This window comes from Pseudonaja textilis, chromosome 1 (assembly GCF_049901715.1).
Source record: "Pseudonaja textilis isolate UNSWEBS1 chromosome 1, rPseTex1.2, whole genome shotgun sequence".
In the NCBI taxonomy this organism is placed as follows: domain Eukaryota; kingdom Metazoa; phylum Chordata; class Lepidosauria; order Squamata; family Elapidae; genus Pseudonaja; species Pseudonaja textilis.
In genome coordinates this window covers 250,801,806-250,814,518 of record NC_141990.1, presented here as the reverse complement: position 1 = coordinate 250,814,518, position 12,713 = coordinate 250,801,806, and the positions used below count along the sequence as shown (strand labels likewise).

Below are 12,713 nucleotides of genomic sequence, written 5' to 3'. Positions count from 1 at the left end.
CAAATGTGGGAATGAAGCGGCTCAGTAAAAAGCGACAGTTCCACCCACAAAGCAGCATCAGCACCCAAAGACTCAACGGGAAGAGGGTGGAAGAAAGAGACAGAGAAAGAGAGAGACAGAGAGGGGGCGGGGGTGAGGAAGAGAAAGAGGCGAGCAAAACGGCGTGAAGCCTCGCTGCCTTTCTTCTCGCCCTCCCCTCTGTCGTGCCGTGACGCAAGCTTTCGGGTAACCCGAGACTGCACATTGGCAGGACGAGGGTGCGCGCGCGCAGACCCTGACTCACCCAAATCTTCGCTTCTTCCTCGACTTCTACCCCCCACCCCCCGCTTTCAATCTTTAAGGCTTCCCTTTTTCAGAACTCTGAGCCATCCTCCCCGCCCCCACCCACCCACTCTCGGCATCTCCTTCCCAGTCCCTGGAGTTGGTATGACAGAAACTCATTATGCCACTTTCCCGACTTTCCCGGGAAGGCAGATAAGCAGGAGGCGGAGGACTTGACAAGGGAAAAAGGCGGTGGCGCGCTCGCGCTTCGCTGAAGCCTGGCCCGCCCTCCATTTCTTTCCAGTCTGACTTTGTCCGACGGATTCCGGGCTGGTTTTTGCTAACCCTTCCCGCCAGCCTGCTTTCCCAGCAGCCATGAACCGCGTGGGGAAGAAAAACGAGGAGACTCTCATCGAGATGGGGCAGACCCACGATGGTGAGTAGGCCAAGGGGAGGGCGGGAGATTTCGTTGTCCCCTCATTTGCAAGAGGATTTCCCAAGGAAGAAAGAGAGTCCCGTCTTTTCATCTCGCCGAGGCGGCGGTTTGGCCAGATCTGGGGAAATCTCCCCTGCTGTTTCAACCCCCGCCGTTTCCCTCTTCCGATGTTGAAGGTTTTGGGGCCTTCTGCTTTCGGATATAACGGTGCTAAATCAACCGGCCGGATCCGGGTTGGGTAGGGCGATGGCGTAGCCCGGTCCCGGCCTGATCGTCGGGTTCGAGTGGTAGCCGTGAACGTCAGATGTTTGCTTTTTTTTTTTTTAAATTAAAATAAATGGTTTGCTTTAGGCGTGATTTTTCCAGCTGTCCGCCGTGGTAGTGGGGAAAGAAGATCGGTGAAGTTGAGGTTCTGGAGTCAAGAAGAAAATTGTGGATTTCCAGGCGGCCATAGCAGGAAGGCACCGCCCTCCTTAAAATGTTGGCATTTCATTACCCCCCAAAAAAAGCCGCTTCAGATGATCACTCCTGCATTCATTGTTCCACAAGATTGCACGAATACACGTGCAAACAGAGTGTTGAAGGACAGGCAGCGCTGCATACCTATTTACTAGAAATAACCGGTAGGGAAGTAGGTCTAGACTAGAGAGAGAATACGATGGGCACTGGGTGATTTTAGAGTAGTAACAAAACAGTTAAGGGAATAAGCACATTTAAGCACAATTCTCCAAGAAAGAGAAAACAAAATAGATTGTCCAAGAAAAAAAAAATAGTCCCAAAGGTGCATTTTCAGGAGGCACCTGGACTTCCTTGTTTTTCTTTCAAGATGTTTTGCTTTTCATCCAAGAAGCTTCTTCAACTTTGACTGGATGAAGAAGCTTCTTGGATGAGAAGCAAAACATCTTGAAAGAAAAACAAGAAAGTCCAGTTGCCTCCTGAAAAAGCACCTTTGGGACAACCACGACCTGTTTAAGAAGAAAAAAAAAAGGTTTGTGAGGTTTTTTTAATTGTTTTTGAGACAGAAAGATATGCCTCCTAGGTGGACTTTATTTGGGCCTGGGGTTTGTTCAGTCCCTTTTAAATGAAAAGCATTGAAACGCATGAGAGGTGTGCTATCATAAGAGAGGAAGTAACAAAATGATGGGGAAAAAGAACCTCTTAATAGAATTAGGAAGCAAGCTTTGTCTTTCTTCCCAAGACTGCTTGAAGTGCCATTTCAGCTGATGGCATCAGAAGTTACTTTAGACTTTCAGCTTGATGGCCCTGTGTTCCTCTTTTGATATTAACATTTTATTTTTTTTTGTGATCTTTCGACTCACTTTGTCCTATTTGTCTTCTATGATGTTCTCATTGGAGAAAGATAAAGCAAGATGGAGTGATTATTTGGTTAGGCTTGGACTACAGTGTCAGCTATATGGTACTCCAAACTTTTTGAAAGTGTCGAAGAAGCACACTGAGTGTTTCAATCATAAGTCCAAGAACTGCAATTGGACTGTCTAGTAATGCCTTTTCAGAATTCAATTAACTTACTGTGGTATCTTTTTGCACTCAGCAGTTAGGTTGTACATTTTAAAAAATAAAAAAAATATAAAAAAACTATTTTAAATAATAAAAAAAAAAAATATATAATAAAAAAAAAAAAATACCACCCCCCCCCAAAAAAAAAAAAAAAAAAAAAAAAAAAAAAAAAAAAACCCAACCAAAAAAAAACCCCAAAAACCCCCAAACAAACCAAAAAAAAAAAACCCCAAACCCCCAAAAAAAAAAAAAAAAAAAAAACCCCCATGTTCCAGAGGACAGGAACCACAGCAGAGAAGGCTCTTCTCTTGGATCCCATCAGCCAAAATTCCTTGACTGACAGGATCCACCATATGCCCCTCTGTCAGCACAGATGGGATGAGCCAATTACATCAGGTGAGATGGTTCCTCAAGTAGCCTGGACCCATGCCACGCAGGGCTTTAAAGGTGATAACCAATTGTACCTGGAAGCAAACCAATGTGACTCCTGAAGCAGTGGTATAATATGGGCCACTCTAGAACTTCTCACACCACTGCACTCTGTGTCAAATCCTTTTGAAGGTAGCCCCATGCAGACCACATTGCAATAGTCCAAACATGAAATGATTAGGGTTTGAGTACCTGCGTGCAGTGACCCTTAGTCCAGGAAAGGCCCCAACTAACACACAAAATGAAGTTATGCAAAGTGTCACCTAGCTGTGACTGCTACCTGCTCTTTGAGTTGCAGATTGGATCTGTCTTGGGAAGTGCTACCCCATCCAAAACTGTTGTAAGTCCCAGATCTTGAAACTCCATGCATCCAAAGCCATGCAATCTTGCCAGGGTTTAGATGAAGCCTATTGCCCCACATCCGGGTCCCCACAGCCTCCAGGTTCCCACAGCCTCCAGGCACCCTGAGAATGCAGCCATAGCATCTCTTGGGTCACCAGGGTGAAGATATAGAGCTGAGTATTGTCAGCATACTGATGATACCTCAACCCATAGTGACAGATGATCTTACTCAAGTATCTTCATGTAGATTTAAAGAGGAGTGCAGAGAATATTGAGCCCTGTGGCACACCACAAAATAGGAGCCAAGGGCTAGCTCTCTTGCTCCTTTTAACACCAATTGGGACTGGCCTTTGAGAAAGAAGCTGAATCAGCATAAGACTCTGCTGGTACAGGTGAAGATGATGGAGTAAGGTAAAAACAGAGCAAAAGAATTTGGAAAAAACAAGTTGCCTAACTCTGATAGAGAGGAAAACCAAAAAGTAACACTGTACAAATGACACAAACATAACATACTGGAGATTGGTAGCTTGGATTTGTGACTTCAGCAACCGTCTCCCAGAATGGCAATACTGTATAAAAACCTTAAACTCTTTTCACATATAGCAGCTCAACAGATATTTGACTGTATGTGAGCTCTGAAGCTGAGCATTTGGATTGGAAGCAAACAATGTAAAGCTGTAGACAAAGTGCAAAGTTATAAAAAATACTCTGGAACAAAGCAGTGTAAAAAAACTTTCATTCTGTTGCCAAGAAAACTATTCAGACATGACCACAAATAGCTTGATGTGGAAGTTAAATTAGGTTCTTAGTCCATCCTCAGTGCACTGAGTATTTAGGTCTACTTTTGGTGCAACCTACCTCAAAGAGATGTGTCAGGGAAAAAGTTGGAGAAGAAGCTGTACATTGCTAGCTTGAGCTCCCAAAGGGAAGGCAGGGTATAAATTGAACAAATAAAAGTATAAAATAGTCTCCAGGTTTAGAGTTTGACTCAAAGGAGATTTTATCTCCAGCATCTTATTTTAATGACTTAGATTCTTAGTGCTCTTTCTGAGGTAAAAATGATTTAACTGCACAATTTACATCTAATGTCATTGTCAAATTTCATGTTTTATATTTAAGACGAAGCATCACATTAAATTGCAATAACTCTGTAGTTGCAAACTGTGGGGGTTATGCAAAATAGATATACATAGTGTGTAGATACTACTTTAAGGTATTAGATTTATTTTCCAAGATAATCAGTACAACTTCAACTTTTATCTATATAAGAAATTAAGTTTGTCTTGGCTCTTAGTTACTGTATAGGTGGATCTTTCTCCTTAATACTTTTCTTATGATTCAGATCTTCCAGTGGCCCACCCATTGCTGCTATGATCAAAACCATCCACTTTGTATCTAGGCATTTTTTTCTTTTACCTTTCACCTTTGCTAGCATTATAGACTTCTCAAGAAAGATAGAACTTCTCATAATGTGACAAATACAATGATCTAAGCCTGTTCATTTGTGCCTTTAATTGATTTGTTTGATAACTGATTTTTTTGTTTTCTGGGCTGTCCATGATAATCTCTGGCATCTTCTTTAACACAAAAATTCAAAAGCATTAATAGTGTTCTGATCCAACCGGATTCCCAGAGAGCAAACACAAAGGCAGCAGCCCCCACCTTTTAAAGTTTAATCACAATTCTGTTCCTTTATAGATAAAAGGTTGCTTTCCAACAATTAGCTCCGACAAAAAGAGCTTTGCCAAGTTGTTTGTCAAGGCTGCCAAAAACCCAGAGATAAGAACTAATTTACAGAATTCTCCAAACACAACTAAGATGTCCACCAGTTGAGTTTCAGAGCTTCTTTGCTTTCTGCTTTTGTCCTCTTGAGGGAGGGGCCATTACCTTGCAGCCTTACTCCCAAGTCAGCTGTGCTGCTGTAATTGTTCTTTCCTCCAAGTAATCCTTCGTGCACATGCACTTGGCACAGGCTCCTCTGGAACCTCCTCATCACTGCTGCCAGCCCCCACAATCTCTGAAGGCAGCATCCACACCCTGATGGTCCTGGCCCCTCATCTCCTCAGCCGTCCGCACCTGCTGCCGGCTAACCACAACAAATAGTGTTTTTTTTCCTGTTTCTTCAAAGTTCAACTTTCACTTCAAAGATCAGCAGTTCATTTCATGCCATTGTCATACCCATGTGTTTTGGATTAGGGTAACATGACCTTTGGATCCAGAGCCACACTATTCTATTGCATTAAATTAGACATTCCATTGAATTTAGGCATCACCAGCCTGTTCTCAAATTATCTACTACTTTATTACCAGTGTAATACTGGCTATTCCTATTAATGTATTTTTCATGTATTTATTACACTACTCTTCACAGTAATTAGGACCAGAACTTCCATTGGTAAGGGATGCAGTTGTAAAGCATGATATATCAGATGGGCGTCAAACTTGCAATGTCACGTAGCCATCACATGATGTTTCATGACATTTTTTCCCTTCGCGAGCTGGGGTGGGTGTGGACTGCGTGTGATGCATCCGGCCCGCAGGCCACCAGTTTGACAGCCTTGACATAACGTGTTCATGCAGCTTAGCAATGGAAATTCTGGTACTTAACTTTTACCCAGTTGGCATTTATGACATTACAATTTCTGGGGTCATGTGTCACCATTTACAGATTCCTATCAGCTTCCTCATCGATTTTGCTTATAGGAAGCCAGCAAAAAAGATTACAAATGTTGATCACATGATGCCAGAAAGCTACAAGCTTGTAAATGCAAGCTGGGTATAAATACCATTCATTAAGCATCTTCTTAATTTGAATAGTCACTGAATGAAAAGTTGTTAAGCAAGGACCATCTGTGCACAGAAAATACTGCAACAATTGTGGAAATAGCTACTTCAGTAACTGTTAACAAAACATCAATAATTGCTTGGTCCAGCTATTTTATTGCATATACACTAGTTAAAGAATATACTTATTTGGATGTATAGAAAAAAGTGACTGCCATTGGAAGGTGACTGCTATAGGAAAATGTGAAATTAATGCAGTTAGTTTGAGGACACCTATCTAGTAAAGTCTTTGTACTGTCAGATTCTAGAGCAGGGGTCGCCAACCTTCTGGACCTCAGGGATCACCAATCTCATAATTTTAAATTCCAGGGACCACTAACTGGTTCTGTGAGTGTGGCTTGATGGTCATGTGACTGGCCAGGCATGGCTTGTATGTAAATATTATAAATATTTATATAAATGTTGAATTTTTTATAAAAAAGAGCAACTTTTACCCAAAATCAGGCAAAGCAGGCAGGCAGGTTGAGTTGCTCACAGAATCACAGATTCATTCAGAGATCTAGCTATCTGCCATTGGCTAGCTCAGTCTGTCACATAAAATTTGCTTGCAAGCAAACTCACAAAATTAACTCACAACACACCATGTATGTAAATATTGATTTTTTTTATAAAAAAGAGTAACTTTTACCCAAAATCAGGCAAAGCAAGCAGACAGATTGAGTTGCTTACAGAATCATTCAGTGATCTATCTATCTGCCATCAGCTACCTGAGTCTGTTACATAAAATTTGCTTGCCATGAGTCTGCACTGAATAACAGAACCTTCGGTCCTAAGGGAGGTTCAGCTGTGCCTAAAAGCAGAGTTGAAGATCTAAAGACTAGCTAGAAAGCAAGAAATCCAACCATTTCCTGCTTCCTAGCTAATCTAAATCTCCCGGCACAGCAGAACAGATCATTTTTGGAAAAAGGAAAAATAGCAATTTAACAGGCAAGTTTGCCGGGTAAGGAGTCAGTGGCAGAGAGTCTGCCCACGGGTCATGTGGGCAACGCAGCCTTGTGTATCATTGCTTTTGGGGGGGTATTCTGGGGGTGAGATTTCTCTGCGGCCCACCAAAATTTTCTCATGGCCCACCAGTGGGCCACAGTCCACTGGTTGGCGACTACTGTTCTAGAGAAGCTTGAGAAATCCTAATATCATTACATGATACTATTGATGAGCAGGTTGATGGTTAATAAGTGAAGATATAATGTATGCAAAGTAACTGTTCATCTGAATACAAGTTGAAAAATATGGCTTTCGCTCATGCTAGAATAGATTGGACTCCTTTGAAAAGAAAGGCACATTTTTGGGAGATTTCTTCTGATCCTGACTTCAGTGCTAGATATCCAAGTTAATAGTAACTCAGCATGTTGACTTTTTAGTTGTATATTATTTATAAACAGGATATCACAGTTCATCCTCAATGAGCCTGCTTACTATTAGATTCATTTGTTGCGGTTTTCTTGTCACTTCCAAATTTGCTTGGACAAAAGACAGAATGTTGTTTGTTGCTTTGTCTGAATATTGGAATTTCCTACTTAGGGACATTTGCCTAGTGTTTCCTTGTTGGCCTCCCACTTTAGTATTAAAACATTCCTGTTTAATTCTTTGCTTTTTAAAAGACAACTTTGTTGATTTCCTCCCACAATTATATGCAATCTTCCTGGCATTTACTCCCCCTTCTCATTTTTCCTGATATTTTTTTATTTCATTCTGTTTTATTAACATTTTGTAAATATATTTATAATGTTAATTTATATTACTTTTTTTTTAAACTTAATCTTAGCTTTCTAACTTGTCTTGGACTACATGATGAAAAGTATGATATAAATAGAAGGCAGTTATAAATAAAAGGCAAAATTACATTGTGTTTTCCTAAGCTGTTTGCCCCTGCAGTGAACATGATAATTCTGGTACTGACATTTCCTTTTTCTACCTTTGAGTTTCACCTTTTATTCTGATGAGCCATATTCAACAGTCTATGAAATAGTTTGGAATATGCAGGTAATCCTTGACTTACGACCACAATTGAGCCCATAATTTCTGTTGCTCAGTGAGACATTTGTTAAGTGAGTTTTCCTCATGTTATGACTTTGCTTGCCGCATTTGTTAAGTGAATCACTGCAGTTGTTAAATTAGTAACATGGTTGTTAAGTGAATCTGGCTTCCCCATTGACTTCGCTTGTCAGAAGATTGCAAAATACGGTCACATGACCCAGGGACACTACAAGTGTCATACAAGTTGCCAAGCATCTGAATGTAAATCATGTGATCATGGGGATGCTTCAATGGTCATAAGTGTGAAAAATGGCCATAAGTCCCCTTTTTCAGCACCATTGTAACTTTGAACCATCACTAAATCAACTGTTGTAAGTCAAGGACTATCTGTACAATAGTGCTGAAAAGGGTTATGCCTCTCTGTTCTTCAGAGACTATGTATATAATGTAATGGAAAAAATAAAGTGATAAAGGAAACGTTGTTGCTCATAAGCAGTGCACCTCAGCTCCAAGTACTGATGACAAGTCACAGGCCCTGGGGTGCCAAAACCCCAAAGCCATTCAGCACCATCCAGACCCTACAATCTCCAGGAATTTGGTCATCAAGGCAAGAACATTGTCCACCCAGCCAGGGGTAGACATCTGTAGCTGGATATCTTCAGCATACTGATGATATTGTACCTTGTCTTAGATGACCTCACTCAGCAGTTTCATATAGATCACTGCAAATGCCTAGGACTCAACTTCTCCTTGCCCACCAAAACAAACTGGCCACAGCAAAAATCCCACTCCACGTCCCTAAAGTCAGTCCAGAAGGATACCATGGCAGGGGTCACTGAGAGATCTAGGAATGTCAGGATAGGTAGGTACATCACTTCCATTCCAAGTGTTCCATTATGATCATTTTGGCTCAGTGCTAAACCTTAGCCTGAAGCAGGCTGAAAAGAGTCAAGATAACCCTCTTCACCCAGGATACTCTGAAGCTGCATGCCAACCACCCCTTAATAACCTTCTGCAAAGATGGAAGGTTGGAGATGGGACAAAAGTTGTATAGTGTGGCTAGGATGGACTTTTGAGAAGTTGTTAGTACCCTCATAATGAGATGAGATGTACCAGCATAAGTTGAAAGTAAAAATATGTTACTATCATTGCACTGGAAAATATGTTTATAGGATGATTTGAGAAACATTTCACTTTTTGAAAACATTGTGTAAATTATTTATAGCATCTCTAAGTCATTTTCCTGAAGCAGACTGTAATGGAATTATTTCTCAATGACTAAGGGAAAGGTTAATATTTACAAAGTACATAGCTGATGGTATTCTAAAAGCTTTTACTGAGTATGTTCTGTAAGAGAAGAAAAATCATTATGTTTAATTTTGCACTGCATTTTCGGACTGTTCTTCCTTGAAGAAAACTGCAGTGATAATTTTCTTGACATTTTCCCATCAACAGTAAAGAGGTCATGTTTTGTCTTCAAGCTCTTTATTCAAAAGATGAAGCACATTATATTTGAACTTGACCCCCCCAGAAACTTTGGCCTTCTGCTTTGCAATTTTTATTTTATATCTTGAAGATATATTAAGCTATTCGGATACTGTTGGATCCAAGTAATATCAAACAAAACTTTTCTTTCTATCATGCCAGTAAATACCAAGGGCATCCATTGCAAGTCAACATTTTATTAAAATGCAAAACAGTATTATGACTTAAACTCTGACCCTTATCTGTCAAAGCATATCAGTACTCCCCCACCCCCACCCCCAAAAAGATAGAGTTCACAGCACAACATATATTTTATGGTTTGTCATTTTTTGTCCCGACACATATTCATAGCATTTGTATATGCAAATACATGGAACTATAATCTCCCAGTCATATAACTGGATACAAATATACATTCCCTCAGCTTGGGAGCAGTAGAATGTTTGGAAGAAAAATCTCTCTCTCTCTCTCTCTCTCTCTCTCTCCCTCCCTCTCCCCCTCTCTCTCTCCCTCTCTCTCAAAACTGAAAAAGTTATTTTTGATAATGTTTCCACCCAGTCCCCAGCTGTCATCCTTTTAAAGTGCCTATTTTTAATGACAATATCAATAAGCATGATACTGAAAACAAATTTAAAAAATCAGTAAAGCTATTCAGATAAGCATTTAAAACTTCAATTTCTCTTTAAAAATGCAGGTGTTTCCTTATCTTATGAATGAGTGGCTGCTTGACTCCAAAAGAAACTTTGGAATGGTGTTACATTTGCTTTGCATATTTCTTTGAGTTTAGGAAAGGTGACTCGGTGTAGATTTCTATAAAACCAGGAAATAGCCACCCACTTCCTCTCTTCTGCCCTTTGACTGAAAAATGAAGTTGTGGTTATTCATCGTAATATCGCAGGTCAGATGCTATTGAAGGACCAACATAAGCTAATTTAAAGAACTATGAGTTGCTTTTTAGAGTGGCATAGTAGGCTCTTAAAGGGCTAGTAAAAGTATTGTAGGCAATTGTGTTATAGCACCACACAAATCTTCCTCTAAACTATTTCCTTCAGCTCTGCACAAAGATGGAATTTCTTCTTGCCTTAGGTGAGCAAAAGGATAGAAATTTTCAAATTTAGATGCCTCGAATGTATTACTTATTGTCTTTGAAGTGTTTGAATGAGGTAAGATACCAGTGCATATCAGAAATAAATAATTTCACAGAGATTATGGCTGTAATTGCATTTGTTGTCATGATTAATTTAATCATGGTTTATTTAGCTCAGCTTGGGGAGTGGGGTTCATAATACATTGTACCATAAACTGTCATCCTTTTAAAGTGCCTATTTTTAATGATAATGTCAATAAGCATGCTATATAATATAATTAATATTTTATACATAGAATTAAAATTAAAACTCTGAAACCCAAATTTTGGATATGGCATGTTTTCTATATAAGCTTAGAGTCTAAGAATAGTTTCTAGTTAGAATTAAGTTCTTCACTTTTACTTTAAAAGTAATTTTATAATTATTTTATAATTGAGGCATATTCCCAATATTTTATTCTGGAGTTGTTACTAAACACTTTTTAAAAGGATAAACAATAATACAAGCTAATATTAAATTAGAGAAATAAAAGAAAAACGTGGAAGAGAAAGCTAAAATTTCAAAGAAAAAGTAAAAAAAATTAGAAATGAATAAAAAAAGATACAAGGAGGTAGCTTTTAATCTTTACAGCAGTAGTTAATTTTAAGTTTACATTTTAATCTATGGTAACAACGTAACTCTTTTTTCTATATCTTGCCTAATCATCAAAATTATAGATCACAAGTTCATTTTTTTCCTGTTTTGTGAAAAAAAGTCAACAAGAGGTTTCAGTCAGCATGCATAACCACTTCTATAGTATTACCAGAAAATCATGAAAACTACGTGATGCTAATAACATAACTACGTGATGTTTTACACATGCTAATGAAACTGGTATAATAAACCTGTTTAAAGGTGGCAATTGTTACATGTGCTGCCATGTAACATGCAATTTATTTCTTCCACACTCTCCCAGTAAATGTGAGATAAATTAGGGATTTGGGCCTTGTATATTTCAGAAATTTTTCAGACTTGCTTCCCAAGAGTACACAATCTCCATAAGAACCTCAGGCTTCTTTTCTAGGCTTCTTTAGAGTCTGGAATTGAGGTTTTAAGGAGTCTTTTCATTAGCTAACGTGATTTTTAAATCTATGGCACTTTTAATTTCATGAGTATATGGCAGGTCTTGCACTTCTGCCTGGTTCAAAATGATATTTTTTTTCAGAATCATGTTTTGAAGCAGGAACAGCTCTAATGACTACTCTCAGGGGGTAGTACTTAACCAAATGTATTTTTGGTTTGTTGAACATCTCTTACAGAATAATTAACCTACCCTTGGGATGATGCCTACATTATGTTTGCGTGTTTATCATGTATCCAGCTCACAGTAACTATGTATGTGTATACATATTGAAAATACAAAATAAGAAATATATTATTATTTTAACCAAGTGACTGAAGTGATATAATGACATACGATACATACTCATCAGTAATTTGGTTAGAAATTGTTCACATTTACTCCATATTATTACATGAAGGGAATAGAGTAATATCTATCACTAAACGGTAGTTACAGAAATTTTCACAAGGCATAAAGTTGTTCTTTCACATGATTTACAAACATAAAATATATCAATATTAAAATGTTGAATATTGTACGGAATTTGTTAAAGGGGCACTGGGATAGGGAATTTAAAGGACTTAAGGACTGGTTTTTAAATTTAATTTTGTAGCATGCATTATCAAGCAGATAATTGCTATTCATTATCTTGCTGATATTAATGAGCAGAAACCTCTGAAAAGGGCACTAAGGAAGTATGAGATGGGATAAGGCAATTTTGAATTCAGCAGATTGAGTTATTCTGTTGCTCCAGATAATTCGAATTTTATTTTCAGTCTTGATGATATGCTAGATTCATCAACTCTTGACTCCTATAACAGCTAAACACCAGTAATATTTTTGTTGTTGTTACTCAGAATTTCATGGTTTGTGCAGGACATTTTCTGATTCTCCCATATGCATATACTCTGTGGGATATATTGATGATTGGTCAGTGCGAGATTACAGTTTTATACTGTTGGCCTGGCATGTAAAATCGTATGATTATCTCAACTTGGAATTGTTGTAACAACTAGTCTAAATAGAAATATATGATCATACATACATGTATGTATGCAAGGTAGATGGATTGATTCAGTTACAGTGGCAATAAGTGCATTGTTAAAAATCCTGACAGATCATCAAGGATCATCAAAATTGATATAGTGATTAAGCATTGATAGTGACTGGATCTATACATGCATGTAAAACATTCCTTAAAACATAAAACATTTCTTAAAACTTTAAAGAC

General features: G+C 38.6%; 1 protein-coding gene across 10 annotated transcripts in view; it reads left to right on the top strand.

The window, feature by feature from the left end:
* The first annotated feature begins 252 nt into the window (after positions 1–252).
* ANO5 (anoctamin 5) overlaps positions 253–12,713 on the top strand; it is a 71,183-nt gene continuing 58,722 nt past the window's right edge. For 3 of the 10 annotated variants that reach the window (XM_026706410.2, XM_087921248.1, XM_026706402.2), the window contains exon 1: positions 277–697. In XM_026706410.2, the coding sequence (XP_026562195.1) occupies positions 637–697 (61 nt within the window). In that variant the 5' untranslated portion in view covers positions 277–636. Of the gene's footprint in view, positions 698–12,713 lie in introns of all 10 variants that reach the window. The other 7 variants (XM_087921257.1, XM_087921254.1, XM_087921251.1 and 4 more) reach the window with 5 other exon arrangements.